This window comes from Salmo trutta, chromosome 24, assembly GCF_901001165.1.
Source record: "Salmo trutta chromosome 24, fSalTru1.1, whole genome shotgun sequence".
NCBI lineage: Eukaryota > Metazoa > Chordata > Actinopteri > Salmoniformes > Salmonidae > Salmo > Salmo trutta.
In genome coordinates this window covers 25,483,364-25,502,752 of record NC_042980.1, presented here as the reverse complement: position 1 = coordinate 25,502,752, position 19,389 = coordinate 25,483,364, and the positions used below count along the sequence as shown (strand labels likewise).

The 19,389-nt window shown below is 46.5% G+C and overlaps 1 protein-coding gene across 1 annotated transcript in view; it reads right to left on the bottom strand.

The window, feature by feature from the left end:
* Window positions 1-19,389, bottom strand: part of LOC115160978 (receptor tyrosine-protein kinase erbB-4) — a gene marked incomplete in the record, with an annotated part of 167,370 nt that overhangs the window by 54,648 nt on the left and 93,333 nt on the right. Inside the window, 1 exon segment of the mRNA XM_029711599.1 lies at window positions 8,719-8,799. Within this exon segment, the coding sequence (XP_029567459.1) occupies window positions 8,719-8,799 (81 nt within the window).

The following is a 19,389-nucleotide window of genomic DNA, read 5'->3' as shown; positions in this document are numbered from 1 at the left end:
TGGGTATGGCACTCTTTCATCTTCTGAATAGAAACTTTCAAAAAGACTTACCAGAGAGGCAACAGTGACAAATATAAAACAAGAGGGGAAGAGAGCGGGAAAGAGATGGAGAACTGGGAGAGATGGAGAGAACGAGGGGGTGGATAATAGCAACAGTTGAAGAGGAGTATAGGCTCTCGTAGTTTCATTATCTTTCAAGTGGAGAACAATGAATCCACCGGAAGGGAGAGAGGGATAGGGAGGGAGAGAGAGAGGTGGAAAGTGAGGGAAAGAAAGGTGTGAGAAAGAGGTAAATAGAGGGGAACAGAGAAAGAGACAGAGGGAGAAAAAGAGAGAGACAAAGAGAGGAAGAGAGATATATAGAAAGTGGAGAGAGAAAGATAGAGGGAGGGAGGGGAGATATAGAGAGAGGAAGCGAGCGAAAGAGAGAAAAAGAGAGGGAAGGAGGGGAGAGAGAGATCGAGGGAGAGGGAGAAAGAAAAAAAAAGAAAAGAGAGTGGAGAGAGAGAAAGAGAGAGAGAGAGCGCGAGAGAGAGAGAGAGGGGGAAGAAGCAGAGAGAGAGAGAAAGAGAGACAGCGAGAGATGGAAGAAAAGGAGAGAGAGAAAGCGAGGGAGGGAGAGAGAGAGATAGAGAAAGGGAGAAGAAGTAAATCAGCTCTCCTCTGCTTCGGCCCTGTCCTCTGGCTCATCACAACACTCTAATTAAAAAAACATAGCTGTTCTTTATTTAAATGGAATTCTGAATCAGGCTTGCAGGAGAGGACAGACAAGAGGAAAGAGGGGGAGGGGAAAGAGAGGGAGAAAGAGAGGGGGTAGAGAGGAAAGAAGGATAGGGGAAGAGGAAGAATAGGGGGAGAGGGAGGAAAGAGATATAGAAGGACAGGGAAGGGACAGAGAAGGTGGGATGGATGTCCTTCCATATCTATTTCGTCCCCTCTCCCTCCCCCTCTTCTTCCTCTTCCCCCTCTCCTTCTTTCCTCTCTCCTCCGCTTCTCCTTCTCCTTCTCCTTCCCCCTTTCCCTTTCTGTCTGTTTTCCTCCCCCTCTCTTTCCCCCTCTCATTCCCTCTCTCCTTCCTCTCCCATCTTCCCTGCCCCTTCCTTATCTGTCATGATCTCTTTCCTCCCCCTCTTCTTCCTCTTCCCCCTCTCCTTTCCTCTTTGTTCCCCCTCTCCCTCTCCTTCCCCTTCTCCCCTTCTCTCTTCTCTGTCCTCTCCTGCAAGGCTGATTCAAAATACCATTTAAATAAAGAACAGCTATTGTTTTTTAATCAGACTGTTGTGATGAGCCAGAGGGCCACACACAGCCAGCAACCTCACCTTCGCCCCAGACTGTAGGGAGCTGTCTGTTAGGGTATTTTCACACTTGGTCAATTTCAGCCAATTGTTTGAATGTTTTAGTGCAGTGTGAACACTCCAAAGGAATTCAGAACCCTCAAAAGAGCCCCTGAAGCAAACCGAACTGAGACCACCTCTAGAGGTGTTCGGAGTTCGGTTCGCTTGAATTCCCTCGGCCCGGTTCCCTTTTTTTAGGGCAATGTGAACACAAAGCTCCCCAGGCTCGCTTGTCATTATTCCTGCACCACACGCTAGACTACTGAAGCCCTGTTTCCCCTGCCACAACCCCCCACATTGGTTCCACAAAAGAGAGAAGATGGTGATGTGCAGGTTCTCAGAAATAAACGTGTGCTGTTTTTGCATATTGATTAGCGATTGTCAAGTATGCACAGAAATTCCAAAATATGTATGGAGTTTTTAGTTCAAGATTATTTGTTTGCAATATGTGATGTATAGGCTAAGAGAGTTTCATAAAGTGTTTATTCGATAGTGGGGTTTGAATAGCGTGAGAAGACAACATATTTGGTGAGAATCACAACATAGCATACAGAATAAATTTCAGCTCTTAAAGGGGCAGTAGCAAACATTTTCAATTACATCATTATTCAATCTGCTGTTATTCTTCTGCTATTTATTCTGTTACTAATAATATTTCCATGTTAATATTATCTTCTGATTACAATTATTTAAATGCAATCTATTAGCTTCCAAAAGGTAAGTATGTACAATATCTAGCTGTCCGATAGCATATTCTGATGGAATGGCTTGTCCTGAACTTTGCAAAAAAACATTGAGTTAATGTTGGAAAAAGATCTTGGTTCCTTTCTATACATAGCAATGTGAATGCAAAGAGGACTTGGACCACAACATAGGTGAAGTGAGATGTCAAAAGTTCAGAGATGGATTTCAGTTCTCATTCAAAGGCAAGGGCAGTGTGAATACAAAGAGAACTGAGCTATTTTGCTTTTTTTACCCCAGAGTTCACTTTAAAGAGGACTGAGATTGGTTCTTTTAAATGGGACTTTATGTGAAAACACCCTTAGATGAGGTGCTGAACTTGTAGTTCCAAGGGGCGGGAGGGAGCTGTCCACCAACCCACTCTAATCTGTGGTGCTGAAACCTGAGCAAGACTACTAGGATGTCCATTTATTTAGACCCTTCGAGCAGTCATTTCTTGTTTGTTATTACTTGTTATTATTTAAAGCTAAAATCCTTAGTTTCTCCATTTCTTGACTTATAGATTAATTATATACACACAATGATTATTGAATAATATCATTTAGAATTGCCTCATGAGCTTAGATCAACTGTCGTATCCCATCATAATCCAAAATATAAGCTTGTTTTACTCCAATGTTTGTAAACAATGTAAATGTAAAATATGTTTAAAACTATAATTTTGATGTCATGGATGGTCAGCCCTTGCATCCATACCTCTGTTTATGAATTTGAGCGTGGTTACATTTCTCCAGGGCCATCTCTCAACTTTTTAACGAATCATAGGCTGGGTTTCCGCTTTGTTATTGTTTCAATTACCTGACTTGACACTGAGTTTTGCATTGAGCCAATTAGTATTGAATAAAACCAGTGAGTTCTATAATAATAAAGCAGTGAACAGTACTGTATGTGTGTGCAGCTAATCAAGACAGCACAGAGGAGCGGAATGGATGGAGAGAGTGCGAGAGAGCAGTGATGTAAGGTATAACGGAAAAAGGCACAATCTTGTCATTACTGAAATAACTAGTAAAAAGCCCAGTGCACCATCACTTCATGGCGCTGTAAGTGTAGGGTAGAAGGACATGGCAGGAGACCAGCACATTAGGCTCTTACACCGCCCTATGTGATACTGAGAGCTTTAATGGAACCTGTCCCTGATGTCTGTTAACACAGATCACCCTCTCCTCTCCTCCTACATGGGAGACTGAACACATGTCTGTCCGTCTGTCTGTCTTTGTCATGCCCTGACCTTAGAGATCCCTTTTATTCTCTATTTGGTTAGGTCAGGGTGTGACTAGGGTGGGAAATCTATGTTTCTATTTCTTTATTGGCCTAGTATAGTTCCCAATCAGAGACAGCTGTTTGTCGTTGTCTCTGATTGGGGATCATACTTAGGCAGCCCTTTTTCCCACCTTAGATTGTGGGATCTTGTTTTTGCATAGGTGCTGTGTTGCCTGCAGAACTTTACGGTTGTTTTTGTATTTTGTTGTTTTGACGATGTTCATTTGAAAATAAAGTAAAATGTTCGCCGACCACGCTGCACCTTGGTCCAATGTTTATGACGAGCGTAACAGTCTGTCTGTCTGTCTGTCTGTCTGTCTGTCTGTCTGTCTGTCTGTCTGTCTGTCTGTCTGTCTGTCTGTCTGTCTGTCCACAAATCCCTGTAAATTTAATTCAATTCTGTCTGTCTGTCTGTCTGTCTGTCTGTCTGTCTGTCTGTCTGTCTGTCAAAATTTGTTCTGCAATGATGAAAATCCAATAACACGATGTGGAGACCAATTAATTTTTTAAATTTCAAGAAATAGAGAATTAGTCAAGAAAAGTGCAAGGGTGACAACTATACAACTGTACATGTAAACAGTCTTAATAGTGACCAGTAGCAGGATAAATAGATAAATACTAATGGTAATCAATAATCAATGAACAGCAGCATAATGGTAGTAATGTGTGTGTGTGTGTGTGTGTGTGTGTGTGTGTGTGTGTGTGTGTGTGTGTGTGTGTGTGTGTGTGTGTGTGTGTGTGTGTGTGTGCGTGTGTGTGTGTGTGTGTGTAAGTGTGTGGCGTAAGTAACGAATGTGTGAGTGAGGGTGAATGTAAGTGTGTGTATGTGTGTGTGCGTGTGAGTAAGAGTGACAGTGAAGGTATGTGTGTATGAGTGGGTAGAGAACTCTGGATGGGCATAGAGTCAGTGTGGATAGTCTGTGGAAGAGGGACAGCAGTAGTTGTTAACCATTTAACAGTGTTACAGCCAGGGGATAAGAGCTGTTCAGGAGTCTGTTGGTCTGAGCCTTGATGCACCGGTTCTGCCCGCCAGACGGGAGTGTGGACAACAGTCCATGTCGCGAGTGTCTGGAGTCTTTGGCAATTTTTCTCGCAAACCATTTCTGTTTGGACCTCGCTTTGTGCACGAAGGCATTGTCATGCTGAAACAGGAAAGGGCCTTCCCTAAACTGTTGCTACAAAGTTGGAAGCACAGAATCGTCTAGAATGTCATTGTATGCTGTAGCGTTAGGATTTCCCTTCACTGGAACTAAGGGGCCTAAACCATGAACAACAGCCCCATGACAATAATCCTCTTCCACCAAACTCAGCATTTAGGGTTCTCCTGGCATCCACCAAACCCAGATTAGTCTGTCGGACTGCCAGATGGTAAAGCTTGATTCATCACTCCAGAGAACACGTGTCCACTGCTCCAGAGTTCAATGGCAGCGAGCTTTACACCACTCCAGCCGACACTTGGCATTGCGCAATTTGATCTCAGGCTTGTGAACGACTGCTCGGCCATGGAAACCCATTTCATGAAGCTCACAACGAACAGTTCTTGTGCTGACTTTGCTTCCAGAGGCAGTTTGGAACTCAGTAGTGAGTGTTGCAACCGAGGACAGACTATTTTTATGAGCTACGCGCTTCGGCATTAGCGGTCCCGTTTTGTGAGCTTGTGTGGCTTACCACTTCGCGGCTTGGCCGTTTTTGCTCCTAGACGTTTCCACTTCACAATAACAGCACTTACAGTTGACCAGGGCAACTCTAGCAAGGCAGAAATTTTACGAAGCAATCTCCATTCTAGTGCCAATCTTTGTCTATGGAGATAGCATGGCTGTGTGCTTGATTTTATACACCTGTCAGCAATGTGTCACGACTTCCGCCGAAGTCGGTCCCTCTCCTTGTTCGGGCGGCGTTCGGCGGTCGACGTCACCGGCCTTCTAGCCATCGCCGATCCACTTTTCATTTTCCATTTGTTTTGTCTTTGTTTTACACACCTGGTTTCACTTCTCCAATTACTTGTTCATTATTTAACCCTCTGTTCCCCCATGGTTTTTTGTGAGTGATTGTTTGTATGTTATACGGTCCGTTATGTGGGCTTGCTTTATTGTATTGTATTTGCCTATTTTGAGTAAATTACGTTTATTTACTCATATCTGCTGTCCTGCGCCTGACTCCTCTACTCAAGCTACACACAGACCTCATTACACAATGGGTGTGGCTGAAATAGCCAAATCCACAAATTTGAAGGGATGTCCACATACTTTTGTATATTTTGTGTACATTCTGGATGGCTGAGAGCTGCCCCCAGTGACGCGCTGGGCCGGCCACACCATCCTCTGTATGGCCTTCCAGTAGCGGGCAGTGCAGTTGCCATACCAGATGGTGATACAACCAGTCAGAATGCTCTCGATGGTGCAGCTGTAAAAATTCCTGAGGATCTGAGGGGCCACGCCTAATTATTTCAGCCTCCTGAGGGAGAATAGGTGCTGCCGTGACTTCTTCACAACTATCCTGGGTCAACTCCTTGGTCTTGTTGATGTTGATGGAGAGATTGTTGTCCTGGCACCACACTGCCAGGTCTCTGAACTCCTCCCCGTAGGCTTTCTCATCGCTGTTGGTGATCAGGCCTACCACCTTTGTGTCGTCAGCAATCTTGATGATGGAGTTGGAGTCATGCGTGGCCACATAGTGGTGGGTAAACAGGGAGTACAGGGGGGGGCTAAGCATACACCACTGGGGGGTCCCCGTGTTGAGGATCAGCGTGTCAGAGGTCTTGTTACATACTCTCACCACCTAGGGTTGGCCCGGCATGAAGTCCAGGATCCAGTTGCAGAGGGAAGTGTTCAGTCCCAGGGTCCCGACCTTGGTGATGAGAGGGAACTATGTTGTTGAATGGCAGTCTCACATAGGTATTTCTCTTGTCCAGGTGAGAGAGGGCAGTGTGGAGTGCAATTGAGATTGCATCATCTGTAGATATGTTGGGGCAGTATGGAAATTAGAGTGGGTCCAGGGTGTCTGGGATGATGGAATTGATGTGTGCCATGACCAGCCTTTCAAAGCACTTCATGGTTACAGAGCTCAGTGCTACATTGACGGTAGTGCTGTAGTCATTATGGCAGGTAGCCTCAGAGTTCTTGGGAACAGGAATGATGGGGGTCAGCTTGAGACGTGGGGATTACAGACTGGTACAAGGAGAGGTTGAAAATGACAGTGAAGATGCCTGCCAGCTGGGCTGTACGTGTCCTGAGAACGTTCCCTGGAATACCGTCCTGCCTCGCGGCCTTGCGAGTGTTGACTAGATTAAAAGCCTTATTCACATCAGACTCAGAGAACGGGATCACCTATTCCTCTGGGATGGCTGGGGCCTTCATGCACTTGTCGAAGTGTTGAGTTCGTCTAGTAGAGAGGCATCCTTTGTAATCCTTCATGGACTGTAGCTCCTGCCACACGCGTTGGACATCGGAGCCGGTGTAATAGGATTCCACCTTGTTCCTATACTGTCCTTTTGCCTGTTTGATGGCTCTTCGGAGGTCGTAGTGGGACGTCTTGTGCGCGTTTGTGTCCTCAGCCATAGCCTTAGGGTCTGCTGCGATAGTCCTGTTTGTGGTAGCTCTGTCCTTTAGCTTAGGGCATTCCTCAATGTTAATCCAGGGCTTTTGATTGGGGAAGCAGCATACCTTCACTGTGGGGACAACGTCGACGATGCATTTTCTGATGAAGCCGGTGACGGAGGTGGTTAGTTCGTCGATGCTATTGGCGGAGTCCTGGAACATATTCCAGTCAGTGCTAGCAAAGCAGTCCTGTAGCATAGCCTCTGCTTCGGTGCACCATTTCTCTATGGAGCGCGTCACATGTACTTCCTGTTTGAGCTTCTGTTTGTAAACAGGAAGCAGGAGTATAGTAATGGTTATACAGTAATGGTGGTTTGGTTCATATTTATGGACTAGGTACAATACAGTGGAACACAGCCTATAGAAGTAGAGCAAAAAATTGCTTGTTAATTTAACACAGTGTGATGTGGTATTGTATTTGTGTTGCTTTGAAGCGTTGTTCAGAGTGAGTTCCATGTTAGTGGGTCCAGGGTTGATGCTATTTTTGTGTAGAACCTCCATTTCAAAGAAGTTCTCATGTTCTATACCGTAACAAAGGAAAGGAGGGAGAGAGAAGGGAGAGGAGGGAGAGAGGCCACAGAGGAGAGGAGAGAAAGAGAGGGACAGAAGGAGAGAGAGAGAGAGAGAGGGATAAATGAGATGAGAATCGACAGAGAGAGAAGGGAGAAAGGTCACAGAGGAGGGACAGAGAAAGAGAGAGAGTGTGGAGAGAAGAGAGTAGGGAGAGGGGAGAGGGTTAGAGGGAGAGAGGAGGGAGGTAGAAGATGAGGGAGGTCGAAATAACGAAAGAGGAGGGAGAGAGGAGAGAGAAATGCCAGAGGAGGGAGAGAGGAGAGGGAGAATAGGAGGAAGAGAGGAGAGAGATAGGAAGGAAGAGAGGAGGGAGAGAAGAGAGGGAGAATAGGAGGAAGAGAGGAGGGAGATAGGAAGGAAGAAGAGGAGGGAGATAGGAAGGAAGAGAGGAGGGAGATAGGAAGGAAGAAGAGGAGGGAGATAGGAAGGAAGAAGAGGAGGGAGATAGGAAGGAAGAAGAGGAGGGAGATAGGAAGGAAGAAGAGGAGGGAGATAGGAAGGAAGAAGAGGAGGGAGATAGGAAGGAAGAAGAGGAGGGAGATAGGAAGGAAGAAGAGGAGGGAGAAAGGCCTCAGAGGAGAAAGTGATTTGTTTGAGCTGGAGATGATGCTCTCTACCTCCTCTCCTCTCTGTCGGTTTATTCCCTAAACTCTCTCTGTGTTCTCATAGCCCCGGGCCCCAGCCACCAGTGGCCCTACACACATCACAGAACACATCATAGACTACATCACATACCATTAAGCACAAGGCTATTACAGCTCTTCATAGAGCAGTGAGTGACGTCGTTTTCACTAAGGCTACTAGGATGTAGGATCCAGTTCACTCCTGTTTTCTTTAATTATTCCTTCAATCAATCAATCATACAATATCTTTATTGTCCCAATTGGGAAATTTGTTCCGCAGTCGGAGTTCAACAATAAAAACAAAATTAAAAACAGTGACAACCATACAACAGATATACACATAAGATAAATAATGAGATCGGTAACATGAGATCCATTGTGAAAATGTTTGACCAATAATGAACTCTATAACTGAAACGTCAAACCAATCAATCTGTGTCTTATTGAGGTTCTCTAAATTCGGTCTGTGTCCCAAGGCACCCTATTCCCTATATTTTGATGAGACCAATGGAAGCTTTTTCTATGATACACATCTCAGGAGGCCCTTACCTTTGTCTCGTGTGTGTGTGTGTGTGTGTTCACACGCCATACCTCTGTCTCGAGGAAGCGTCGCAGGGCTCTCTTCTTCTTGATGCTCTTCCTGCGGACAGACACGGCTACACTCAGAGCCACAATGACCACGACGAAGAGGCCCCCTATCACTCCGGCAGCAATCAGGGGAGTCCTGAGGGAGAGGAGGGAGAGAGATGTGAGATAGGGCCACAGTACTGAATACTAGTTACCAAACCTTCTTATTTGTTTTCTTTCTAATCATTTAGCTGCGCTTGATTGAGCTACTACTTTCCGGTAAAGTGGAACCGATGGAATATTTTATCCATCGGTCAGTCCAAGCAGGCTTAATCAAATGCTCAAAATATTTGATAGAAAACAAATACTATTTAAACCCAGGTCTGATAAGCACTTACTCCAGAGGTCACAACAGACTTGGCTAACCAGAATTAGGACAATTCTTACTTAGTTTACAACCTTTGACAAAATACATGATCTAACATCTACAAGTGTCCTGTTACAAAGTTAGGCAGTAAGTTCAAAGAAGAAGGGAAGGAAATGAAAGTCAGGAGAAGACAACATGTTCTGCTGCTTGTCAGCCCTGTCCATGATCTCTCTAACCCTCTACACCCCTATCTGTCCATGATCTCTCTAACCCTCTACACCCCTATCTGTCCATGATCTCTCTAACCCTCTACACCCCTATCTGTCCATGATCTCTCTAACCCTCTACACCCCTATCTGTCCATGATCTCTCTAACCCTCTACACCCCTATCTGTCCATGATCTCTCTAACCCTCTACACCCCTATCTGTCCATGATCTCTAACCCTCTACACCCCTATCTGTCCATGATCTCTGTAACCCTCTACACCCCTATCTGTCCATGATCTCTCTAACCCTCTACACCCCTATCTGTCCATGATCTCTAACCCTCTACACCCCTATCTGTCCATGATCTCTCTAACCCTCTACACCCCTATCTGTCCATGATCTCTCTACCCTCTACACCCCTATCTGTCCATGATCTCTCTAACCCTCTACAACCCCTATCTGTCCATGATCTCTCTAACCCTCTACACCCCTATCTGTCCATGATCTCTCTAACCCTCTACAACCCCTATCTGTCCATGATCTCTCTAACCCTCTACAACCCCTATCTGTCCATGATCTCTCTAACCCTCTACACCCCTATCTGTCCATGATCTCTCTAACCCTCTAACACCCCTATCTGTCCATGCTCTCTCTAACCCTCTACACCCCTATCTGTCCATGATCTCTCTAACCCTCTACACCCCTATCTGTCCATGATCTCTCTAACCCTCTACACCCCTATCTGTCCATGATCTCTCTAACCCTCTACACCCCTATCTGTCCATGATCTCTCTAACCCTCTACACCCCTATCTGTCCATGATCTCTAACCCTCTACAACCCCTATCTGTCCATGATCTCTCTAACCCTCTACACCCCTATCTGTCCATGATCTCTCTAGACCCTCTACACCCCTATCTGTCCATGATCTCTCTAACCCTCTACACCCCTATCTGTCCATGATCTCTAACCCTCTACCACCCCTATCTGTCCATGATCTCTCTAACCCTCTACACCCCTATCTGTCCATGATCTCTCTAACCCTCTACACCCCTATCTGTCCATGATCTCTCTAACCCTCTACACCCCTATCTGTCCATGATCTCTCTAACCCTCTACACCCCTATCTGTCCATGATCTCTCTAACCCTCTACACCCCTATCTGTCCATGATCTCTCTAACCCTCTACACCCCTATCTGTCCATGATCTCTCTAACCCTCTACACCCCTGTCTGTCCATGATCTCTCTAACCCTCTACACCCCTATCTGTCCATGATCTCTCTAACCCTCTACACCCCTATCTGTCCATGATCTCTCTACCCCTCTACACCCCTATCTGTCCATGATCTCTCTAACCCTCTACACCCCTATCTGTCCATGATCTCTCTAACCCTCTACACCCCTATCTGTCCATGATCTCTCTAACCCTCTACACCCCTATCTGTCCATGATCTCTCTAACCCTCTACAACCCCTATCTGTCCATGATCTCTCTAACCCTCTACACCCCTATCTGTCCATGATCTCTCTAACCCTCTACACCCCTATCTGTCCATGATCTCTCTAACCCTCTACACCCCTATCTGTCCATGATCTCTCTAACCCTCTACACCCCTATCTGTCCATGATCTCTCTAACCCTCTACACCCCTATCTGTCCATGATCTCTCTAACCCTCTACACCCCTATCTGTCCATGATCTCTCTAACCCTCTACACCCCTTATCTGTCCATGATCTCTCTAACCCTCTACACCCCTATCTGTCCATGATCTCTCTAACCCTCTACACCCCTATCTGTCCATGATCTCTCTAACCCTCTACACCCCTATCTGTCCATGATCTCTCCCTTTCCCTAATCCTTATTCCCTCTACACCCCTATCTGTCCATGATCTCTCTAACCCTCTACACCCCTATCTGTCCATGATCTCTCTAACCCTCTACACCCCTATCTGTCCATGATCTCTCTAACCCTCTACACCCCAGTCTGTCCATGATCTCTCTAACCCTCTACACCCCTATCTGTCCATGATCTCTCTAACCCTCTACACCCCTATCTGTCCATGATCTCTCTAACCCTCTACACCCCTATCTGTCCATGATCTCTAACCCTCTACACCCCTATCTGTCCATGATCTCTCTAACCCTCTACACCCCTATCTGTCCATGATCTCTCTAACCCTCTACACCCCTATCTGTCCATGATCTCTCTAACCCTCTACACCCCTATCTGTCCATGATCTCTCTAACCCTCTACACCCCTGTCTGTCCATGATCTCTCTAACCCTCTACACCCCTATCTGTCCATGATCTCTCTAACCCTCTACACCCCTATCTGTCCATGATCTCTCTAACCCTCTACACCCCTATCTGTCCATGATCTCTCTAACCCTCTACACCCCTATCTGTCCATGATCTCTCTAACCCTCTACACCCTGTCTGTCCATGATCTCTCTAACCCTCTACACCCCTGTCTGTCCATGATCTCTCTAACCCTCTACACCCCTATCTGTCCATGATCTCTCTAACCCTCTACACCCCTATCTGTCCATGATCTCTCTAACCCTCTACACCCCTATCTGTCCATGATCTCTCCCTTTCCCTAATCCTTATTCCCTCTACACCCCTATCTGTCCATGATCTCTCTAACCCTCTACACCCCTATCTGTCCATGATCTCTCTAACCCTCTACACCCCTATCTGTCCATGATCTCTCTAACCCTCTACACCCCTATCTGTCCATGATCTCTCTAACCCTCTACACCCCTATCTGTCCATGATCTCTCTAACCCTCTACACCCCTATCTGTCCATGATCTCTCTAACCCTCTACACCCCTATCTGTCCATGATCTCTCTAACCCTCTACACCCCTGTCTGTCCATGATCTCTCTAACCCTCTACACCCCTATCTGTCTGTCTGTCTGTCTGTCTGTCTATCTGCCTGCACTGAGAGGTTTGAGTTATGTCCCTATGGCTGTGTAAAAAAATGGTGTACTTAATATGGAATAGGGTGGCATTTGGGACGTATCCACAGTATATTATAGATGAGAAGTAAGATGAAATGGTGTATCTGAGTGAATATGCCAATCCTCTATCTTAATAAAAGGGCTAATTTGGCTGCGAGCACACGGAAGAACAGAACAGTGCAAAAGAGATGAAAGTGGCGGTGCTTCGGCACACTCCAGTCGTGTTTTAAATCAGCAGGAAAGCTATGAGCCAGTCTGGTAGATCACAGAGAAGAGCAGGTCCCATTAAACGTTATCACCCTCAGCTCACTTCATTTGGAATCGCATGAAACAACTCCCAATCTTTCACTCATCGTGTGCATCCTAAATGGCCCCCTATTCCCTATGTAGTGCACTACTTTTGACCTGGGACCATAGGGAAGAGGGTGTAATTTGGGACACAGACATCCTCATTCTCCCAGCTCTACCTCTCTCCTACACAATATTACAGGGATGGATTTACTGTACTAAGGCACTGTATGGTGCTTTCGGCAGGAAGTGGCTTCAAGAGACATAGTTGTATGCAGGCCTAGGCATACTCTGAGTGAACATTTGTAGTGGTGCGCCCAAATGGAGAGCGGAGAGTTGTGGAATAAGTCAAAAGCGGACAGAGTGTTTGTTGAGCGGCATCCTTTTTCTCTTTTGTTATTTCGAGTCAACATGATAATCAGTGTCTATATACTGTATGGGTGGATGTGTGTGTGTGTGTGTGTGTGTGGAGGGAAAGTTTGTGAGTGTGTCTGTGTGTGTATGTGTGTGTGTGTGTGTGTGCATGCATGCGTGCGTGCGTGCGTGGACGTGTTTAACTATTCTTGTGGGGACCAGAAGTCCCCACAAGAATAGTAGACTGTCACGTTCTGACCTGTAAAGGTGTTATTTGTTAGTGTTTAGTATGGTCAGGACGTGGCAGGGGGTATTTTGTTTATATGTTTCGGGGATTGTTAGTCTATGTGTATAGACAAGGGGTGTTTGATTAGAGTGGTCTAGAGTTTTGGTATATGTTCTATGTTAGGGCATTTTCTATGTTTATTCTAGTCACTCTGTTTCTATGTGCAGTTTTGTTCTTGACCTTCAATTGCTCCTCGTTGCTCCTGATTGAAGGTCCTATAATTAGGGGTTTGTTTGTAATGTGGATTGTGGGTAGTTGTATTCTGTTTTGTGCTTACCACCTGACAGAGCTGTTAGTGTCGTGTCCGTTAATTGTATACGTGTTTCATTTGTTTCTCCTTCTTCAATATTAAAAAGAAGATGAGTATACACTTCCCTGTTGCATCTTGGTCCTCCACACACGACAACCGTTACATAGACAAACAAAAATGTGTCCAACGGGATGTTTTGTTAATCCCACGAGGTCAAATGCTATTCCTAGGGGGTTTAGGGTTAAGGTTAGAATTAGTGTTACGGTTAGAATTACGTCAAGGGTTAGTGTTAGGAGCTAGGGTTCGTTTTTGGGTTAGGAGCTAGGGTTAGGTTTAGGGTTAGGGTTAAGGTTAGGTTTAAGAGGGTTTCTGTTTATGCTGGTATCAAACATTGGGTTGCACGGGCCTATTGCAACTTTCTGCCCTGTTTCTGTATTATACATCCTACCGGTCTGGAGAGGGTGAGAGAACATGAAAGGCTGAGAGCTCCGAGGGGTCACCAAAACAGTTCAACAACAGGAGGAAGACAATTATTGATAAAGTGCTGAGGAGAAAAAAAGTTTCATTTAAAAAACATGTATATAATAAAATCATAATGAAACACGCAAACTGGATCAATTAAATAAATAATTAAATAAGTACGTAACTGGAAATCCCCCCCCAAAGGATGAAGGGATTAAGTGCTCCAAAGATAAGTGCTATGTTAAAGTGCTTGATATTATACAATTAAATATAAAATATAAAAAAGACAAAACCAGATTGAGCAAATAAATACATCATTTTCTATTGAACTTCCTCCTCGTGTCGGTGGCCCCTCCAGCTCTCACTAACTCCCACAGTCAATGCTTTATCCTACTCTTTACCATTCATACCAAGTGGAGCCAAGGTCGGTTTCGCTATCCACCTGGATTCAGATGCTCTTCTCTGGCCTGTGGTCTCCAGACCGGTAATGCAGAGGGAGGTTGTAGGGTGGTTTTGAAAGTGTTTTACCAGGTGTGTTTGTAATATGGTTTTTTCATTGTACAGAGGTGCTGTTTGAGGCATGTCAAGACTGTGTGACTGGTTTCTCCTATAGAAATGTTGTGGCATAATGTGCATGTTATGGCATAGATAATGTTGGTGCTCTGATTGATCATGAGTTGTGGGATAGGACTGGAGCTTTGTGCATGTGGATTGTGAATGTGTGGAAGTTGTCGATAGTACTGTTGTTTAGGAGGTGGTTTAGGAGTGGGTTTATTGGAAAATGTTGCATAGACTAAGAGATCCCTTAGGTTGGGGTTTCTGCAGAATGCTGATATAGGTCGGAATTCCTGGAGTGGGGGGAATGTACATTGTGTTTGGGTGAATGTGGCTTTGAGTCTGGAATGAAGGAGTCTGTTTATGTCTGAGAAGGTGCTGATGAGGGGTATAATCTGTGGTTCTGTATCTGTTGGGGGGATAGGAACACGGGGTCTGGGAAAGGTCTGAGGTTGGAGGACAGGGATAGGATGGTGGGGATAGAGATACGGACCCAGAATCGGGAAAGGGTTAAGAATAGGTGTGGGCTGTTAGTCCAGGTCAGGAGTCAGTGCCTGGTCCAGAGTTCTGCAGGGAAAGTTATGTAGGTTAGGGTTAAGGTTAAGGTTGGGGTTGGGGTTAAGGTTAGGATTGGGGTTTGGTTTGGGATTAGGGTTAGGGTTAGGGTTGGGGTTGGGGTTGGGGTTAGGGCTGGGGTTAAGGTTAGGGTTAGGGTTAGGGTTAGGGTCAGGGTTGGGGTTGGGGTTGGGGTTGGGGTTAAGGTTGGGGTTGGGGTTAGGTGTGGGGTTAAGGTTAGGGTTGGGGTTGGGATTAGGGTTAGGGTTGGGGTTGGGGTTAGGGTTGTGGTTAAGGTTAGGGTTAGGGTTGGGGTTATGGTTAAGGTTAGGGGAATCAGGCATTCTGTTCTGGGTGAGGCCTGTCCGTGTGTTAGGGTTGGGGGGGATGAAGGATTCTGTTCTGGGTGAGGCCTGCCAATGTGTTAGGGTTGGGGGATCAAGCATTCTGTTCTGGGTGAGGCCTGCCAATGTGTTAGGGTTGGGGGATCAAGCATTCTGTTCTGGGTGAGGCCTGCCAATGTGTTAGGGTTGGGGGATCAAGCATTCTGTTCTGGGTGAGGCCTGCCAATGTGTTAGGGTTGGGGTATCAAGCATTCTGTTCTGGGTGAGGCCTGCCAATGTGTTAGAGTTGGGGGGGATCAAGCATTCTGTTCTGGGTGAGGCCTGCCAATGTGTTAGGATTGGGGGGGATCAAGCATTCTGTTCTGGGTGAGGCCTGCCAATGTGTTAGGATTGGGGGGATCAGGCATTCTGTTCTGGGTGAGGCCTGCCAATGTGTTAGGATTGGGGGGGATCAGGCATTCTGTTCTGGGTGAGGCCTGCTAGTGTGTTTGCCTTTATGTACCTCAGTGACCGCTTTGAGTGTCCCCTCTTCCCCAGTGCACTAAATTGGGTCTGTGTGGCTGAATGAAAGTCTTTCTGTTGTGTACATAGTCTATGGAATCTAATGAGTTGTGATTTGACAATGCCAGTGTATGTTTTGGGTGATAACTGGAATTGTGGAGTAGGGCGTGTGTGTCTGTGTCCTTGAAATATACTTTGTTTGTAAAGAGACTATGTGCGTGTCAGTATCTGGAGACAAAAAGGGTTCTGTCCAGGAAGTTGATTGTATGTGGGTGGATGACATATTTAACTGTTATGGTAGGATGATGGTTATTGAGTATTTCAATGAATGTTGTGAAATGTACCAGATCATGTTCCCACACTCACATATCATCCAGGTATCTTCCATAAAACATGGGACGCAATGGGCCTTTAGCCAGGACTCTCAACTCCCAGTCTGCCATATCAATAATAACATAGGCCGGGGTGAACTTTTTACCCATCGCCGTCCCATAAATGTGTACGTACTGTAGTGTTTATTATTAAATGTGAAACCATTGTTTCTTAAGCCAAGTTCTAGAAGCTGTAGGAGGTGTGAGTCTGGTCTATATGGATCTGGATATCTCCGGAGTGCAGATTCCACTGCTGTCAAACCTGACAAGATATCTATGTTGGTGTAGAGATAATCTATATCGAAAGTGAATATGTATGCATGTGCTGGGACTGGAATGTTGTGAAGTGTGTCTATGAAATGGTATGTGTACTTAAGGTAGCTAGAGTGATTTTGTGAGATGGGACTGAGGTAGTCAATGAATTCGGCTGCTGGAGAGGACACACTCCCACAGTATGACACAGGAGTTGTTCCCTTCAGGACCTCAAAAGGGACTGTTCAGGTATCTGGTGCTTGATGGATCTTCGGGAGGAGATAGAAGAGTCTCTGTCTGGGTAATTCTGGTCCATCTAGATATTATCTTTGTCTATGTGTAATGTATTTCTTTCTGTAGAGATCTGATATTATCTGTCTGATTTTTATTGGTGTCTGGATCTGTGTAGAAGCAGGGATAGGAGTATAATGTTGTGTACGAGAGAGTTGTCGGTGGGCTTCAGAGAGGTACTCTTGGTTGTCCATAATAATGATCTTTGTCTGCTGGTTTTCTGGTTATATGTTTGTGTTTCCTTACTTTAGCTAGGCCTTGTCTTTCTTCTAGAGTGATGTTCTGTTTTCAGGTTATGGTGGAGGTACAGAATTCTCTGATGATTTGGGTTAAGGTTAGGTTTTTAGGTTAAGGTTAGGGTTAAGGTTAGAGTTAGGGTTAAGTTAGAGTTGGGGTTAGGGTTAGGGTTAGGGGTTAGGAAAATAGGATTTTGAATTGTGTCCCCACAAGGTTAGCTGTACAAGACTGTGTGTGTGTGTGTGTGTGTGTGTGTGTGTGTGTGTGTGTGTGTGTGTGTGTGTGTGTGTGTGTGTGTGTGTGTGTGTGTGTGTGTGTGTGTGTGTGAGAGAGAGAGAGAGAGAGGGGGTAAAAGTCCAGAGGGTGACAGACAGTGCAGATGACAATACGGCTGGTCTCTATTATGTGAGACAGCCTCACACAGCAGCGGTTGACACAATGTCAGATAAGCTGTAGAACTAAATGTATATGTCTGTCTGAGCGTTGAGAGGCTTTGTAGTCTCAACATGGGCTATTCTGCTCAGTTAAACCATAGCCTCTGTAAAATAATGTTAAAAGCCACTTTACCAAACTGGCATGCCCCACAGTACTATCAGTGTATTCTGTTACTCTGCTGTCAACACATGTATGAAGGTTTTTCCCCTGACAGCCTTTATCTGTCTAGTAGCACTTTCTTCACCCTGCGTCACCCCCTCTCCACCCCTCTTCACCCTGCGTCACCCCCTCTCCACCCCTCTTCACCCTGCGTCACCCCCTCTCCACCCCTCTTCACCCTGCGTCACCCCCTCTCCACCCCTCTTCACCCTGCGTCACCCCCTCTCCACCCCTCTTCACCCTGCGTCACCCCCTCTCCACCCCTCTTCACCCTGCATCACCCCCTCTCCACCCCTCTTCACCCTGCGTCACCCCCTCTCCACCCCTCTTCACCCTGCATCACCCCCTCTCCACCCCTCTTCACCCTGCGTCACCCCCCTCTCCACCCCTCTTCACCCTGCGTCACCCCTCTCCACCCCTCTTCACCCTGCATCACCCCCTCTCCACCCCTCTTCACCCTGCGTCACCCCCTCTCCACCCCTCTTCACCCTGCGTCACCCCCTCTCCACCCCTCCTCACCCTGCGTCACCCCCTCTCCACCCCTCTTCACCCTGCGTCACCCCCTCTCTACCCCTCTTCACCCTGCGTCACCCCCTCTCCACCCCTCCTCACCCTGCGTCACCCCCTCTCCACCCCTCTTCACCCTGCGTCACCCCCTCTCTACCCCTCTTCACCCTGCGTCACCCCCTCTCCACCCCTCCTCACCCCACAGTGTCTCCCTCACTATCAGATCACCCCGGCAGGCTCCTCAGACTGCCTCAGATAGATGAGCAGTGGATGGCATGCTCTGTCTGCATCAAATGGCAACCTATTCTCTAGTGCCACTAGGGCTCTGGTCAAAAGTAGTGTTCTATATAGGGAATGGGGTGCCATTTGGGATGCAGTCCTTCCCTCTGGCTCCAGCTTGTAGTAAATTAGCAGTCATTACTGCCCCTTCTCTCTCTGCCCATACATAGCTTCATTCAGCTCAGCTCTGCCTTCAGATCAGGAGGTTTCGGCAAACTGTTTTTCACTAGGCCTTTGTTTGGGTCTGTGTTGTAAGCCAATATGGCATCTCTCTGCTGTGCTGTTTATTTCTGGACATCATCCTAGAGGGGGATGCTGTTGCATTGGGCCTTTATAACTTCTGTGTTACTGTCCCCCTCTTCTTGTCTTTTCTGTCCTCCTTGTTCATTTCCTCTCGCCACACTCCCTTCTCTCATGTGTTCCCCGTCCTCCTCCTCCCCCCTAACCCCAACCCCCCACCTCCTCCCCCCAGAAACAAACTGTCTGTCATGAAATCGTAAATCCATTTGCTCGGAACGGTTAGTGGCGTTTTCTTCCTTTTCCCCACGAGAACAAAAGCAAAGCGCTATCAATTTATCAAGAGCAGAGTAAAACACAAGCCCGTGCAGGGACACACACACGGATTCACACACACGCACACACAAACATGCACACACTTTTGGCCTCAGAGCTAAACATTATTCACACTGCCTGCCTGCTCCTCTCGCTCCCTCTCGGTCTCCCTCTCGGTCTTTCTGTCTCTCTCTGTCTCTCTCTATGTCTCTCTCTCTCTCTGTCTCTCTTTCTCTCTGTCTCTCTCTTTGTCTCTCTCTCTGTCTCTCTCTGTCTGTCTCTCCATCTGTCTCTATGTCTGTCTCTCCGTCTCTCTCTCTGTCTCTTTGTCTCTCTCTCTGTCTCTGTCTGTCTCTCCATCTGTCTCTCTCTATGTCTGTCTCTCCGTCTGTCTCTCCGTCTGTCTCTCCGTCTCTCTCTCTGTCTCTCTCTCTGTCTCTCTCTGTCTCTCTCTGTGTCTCTCTCTCTGTCTCTCTCT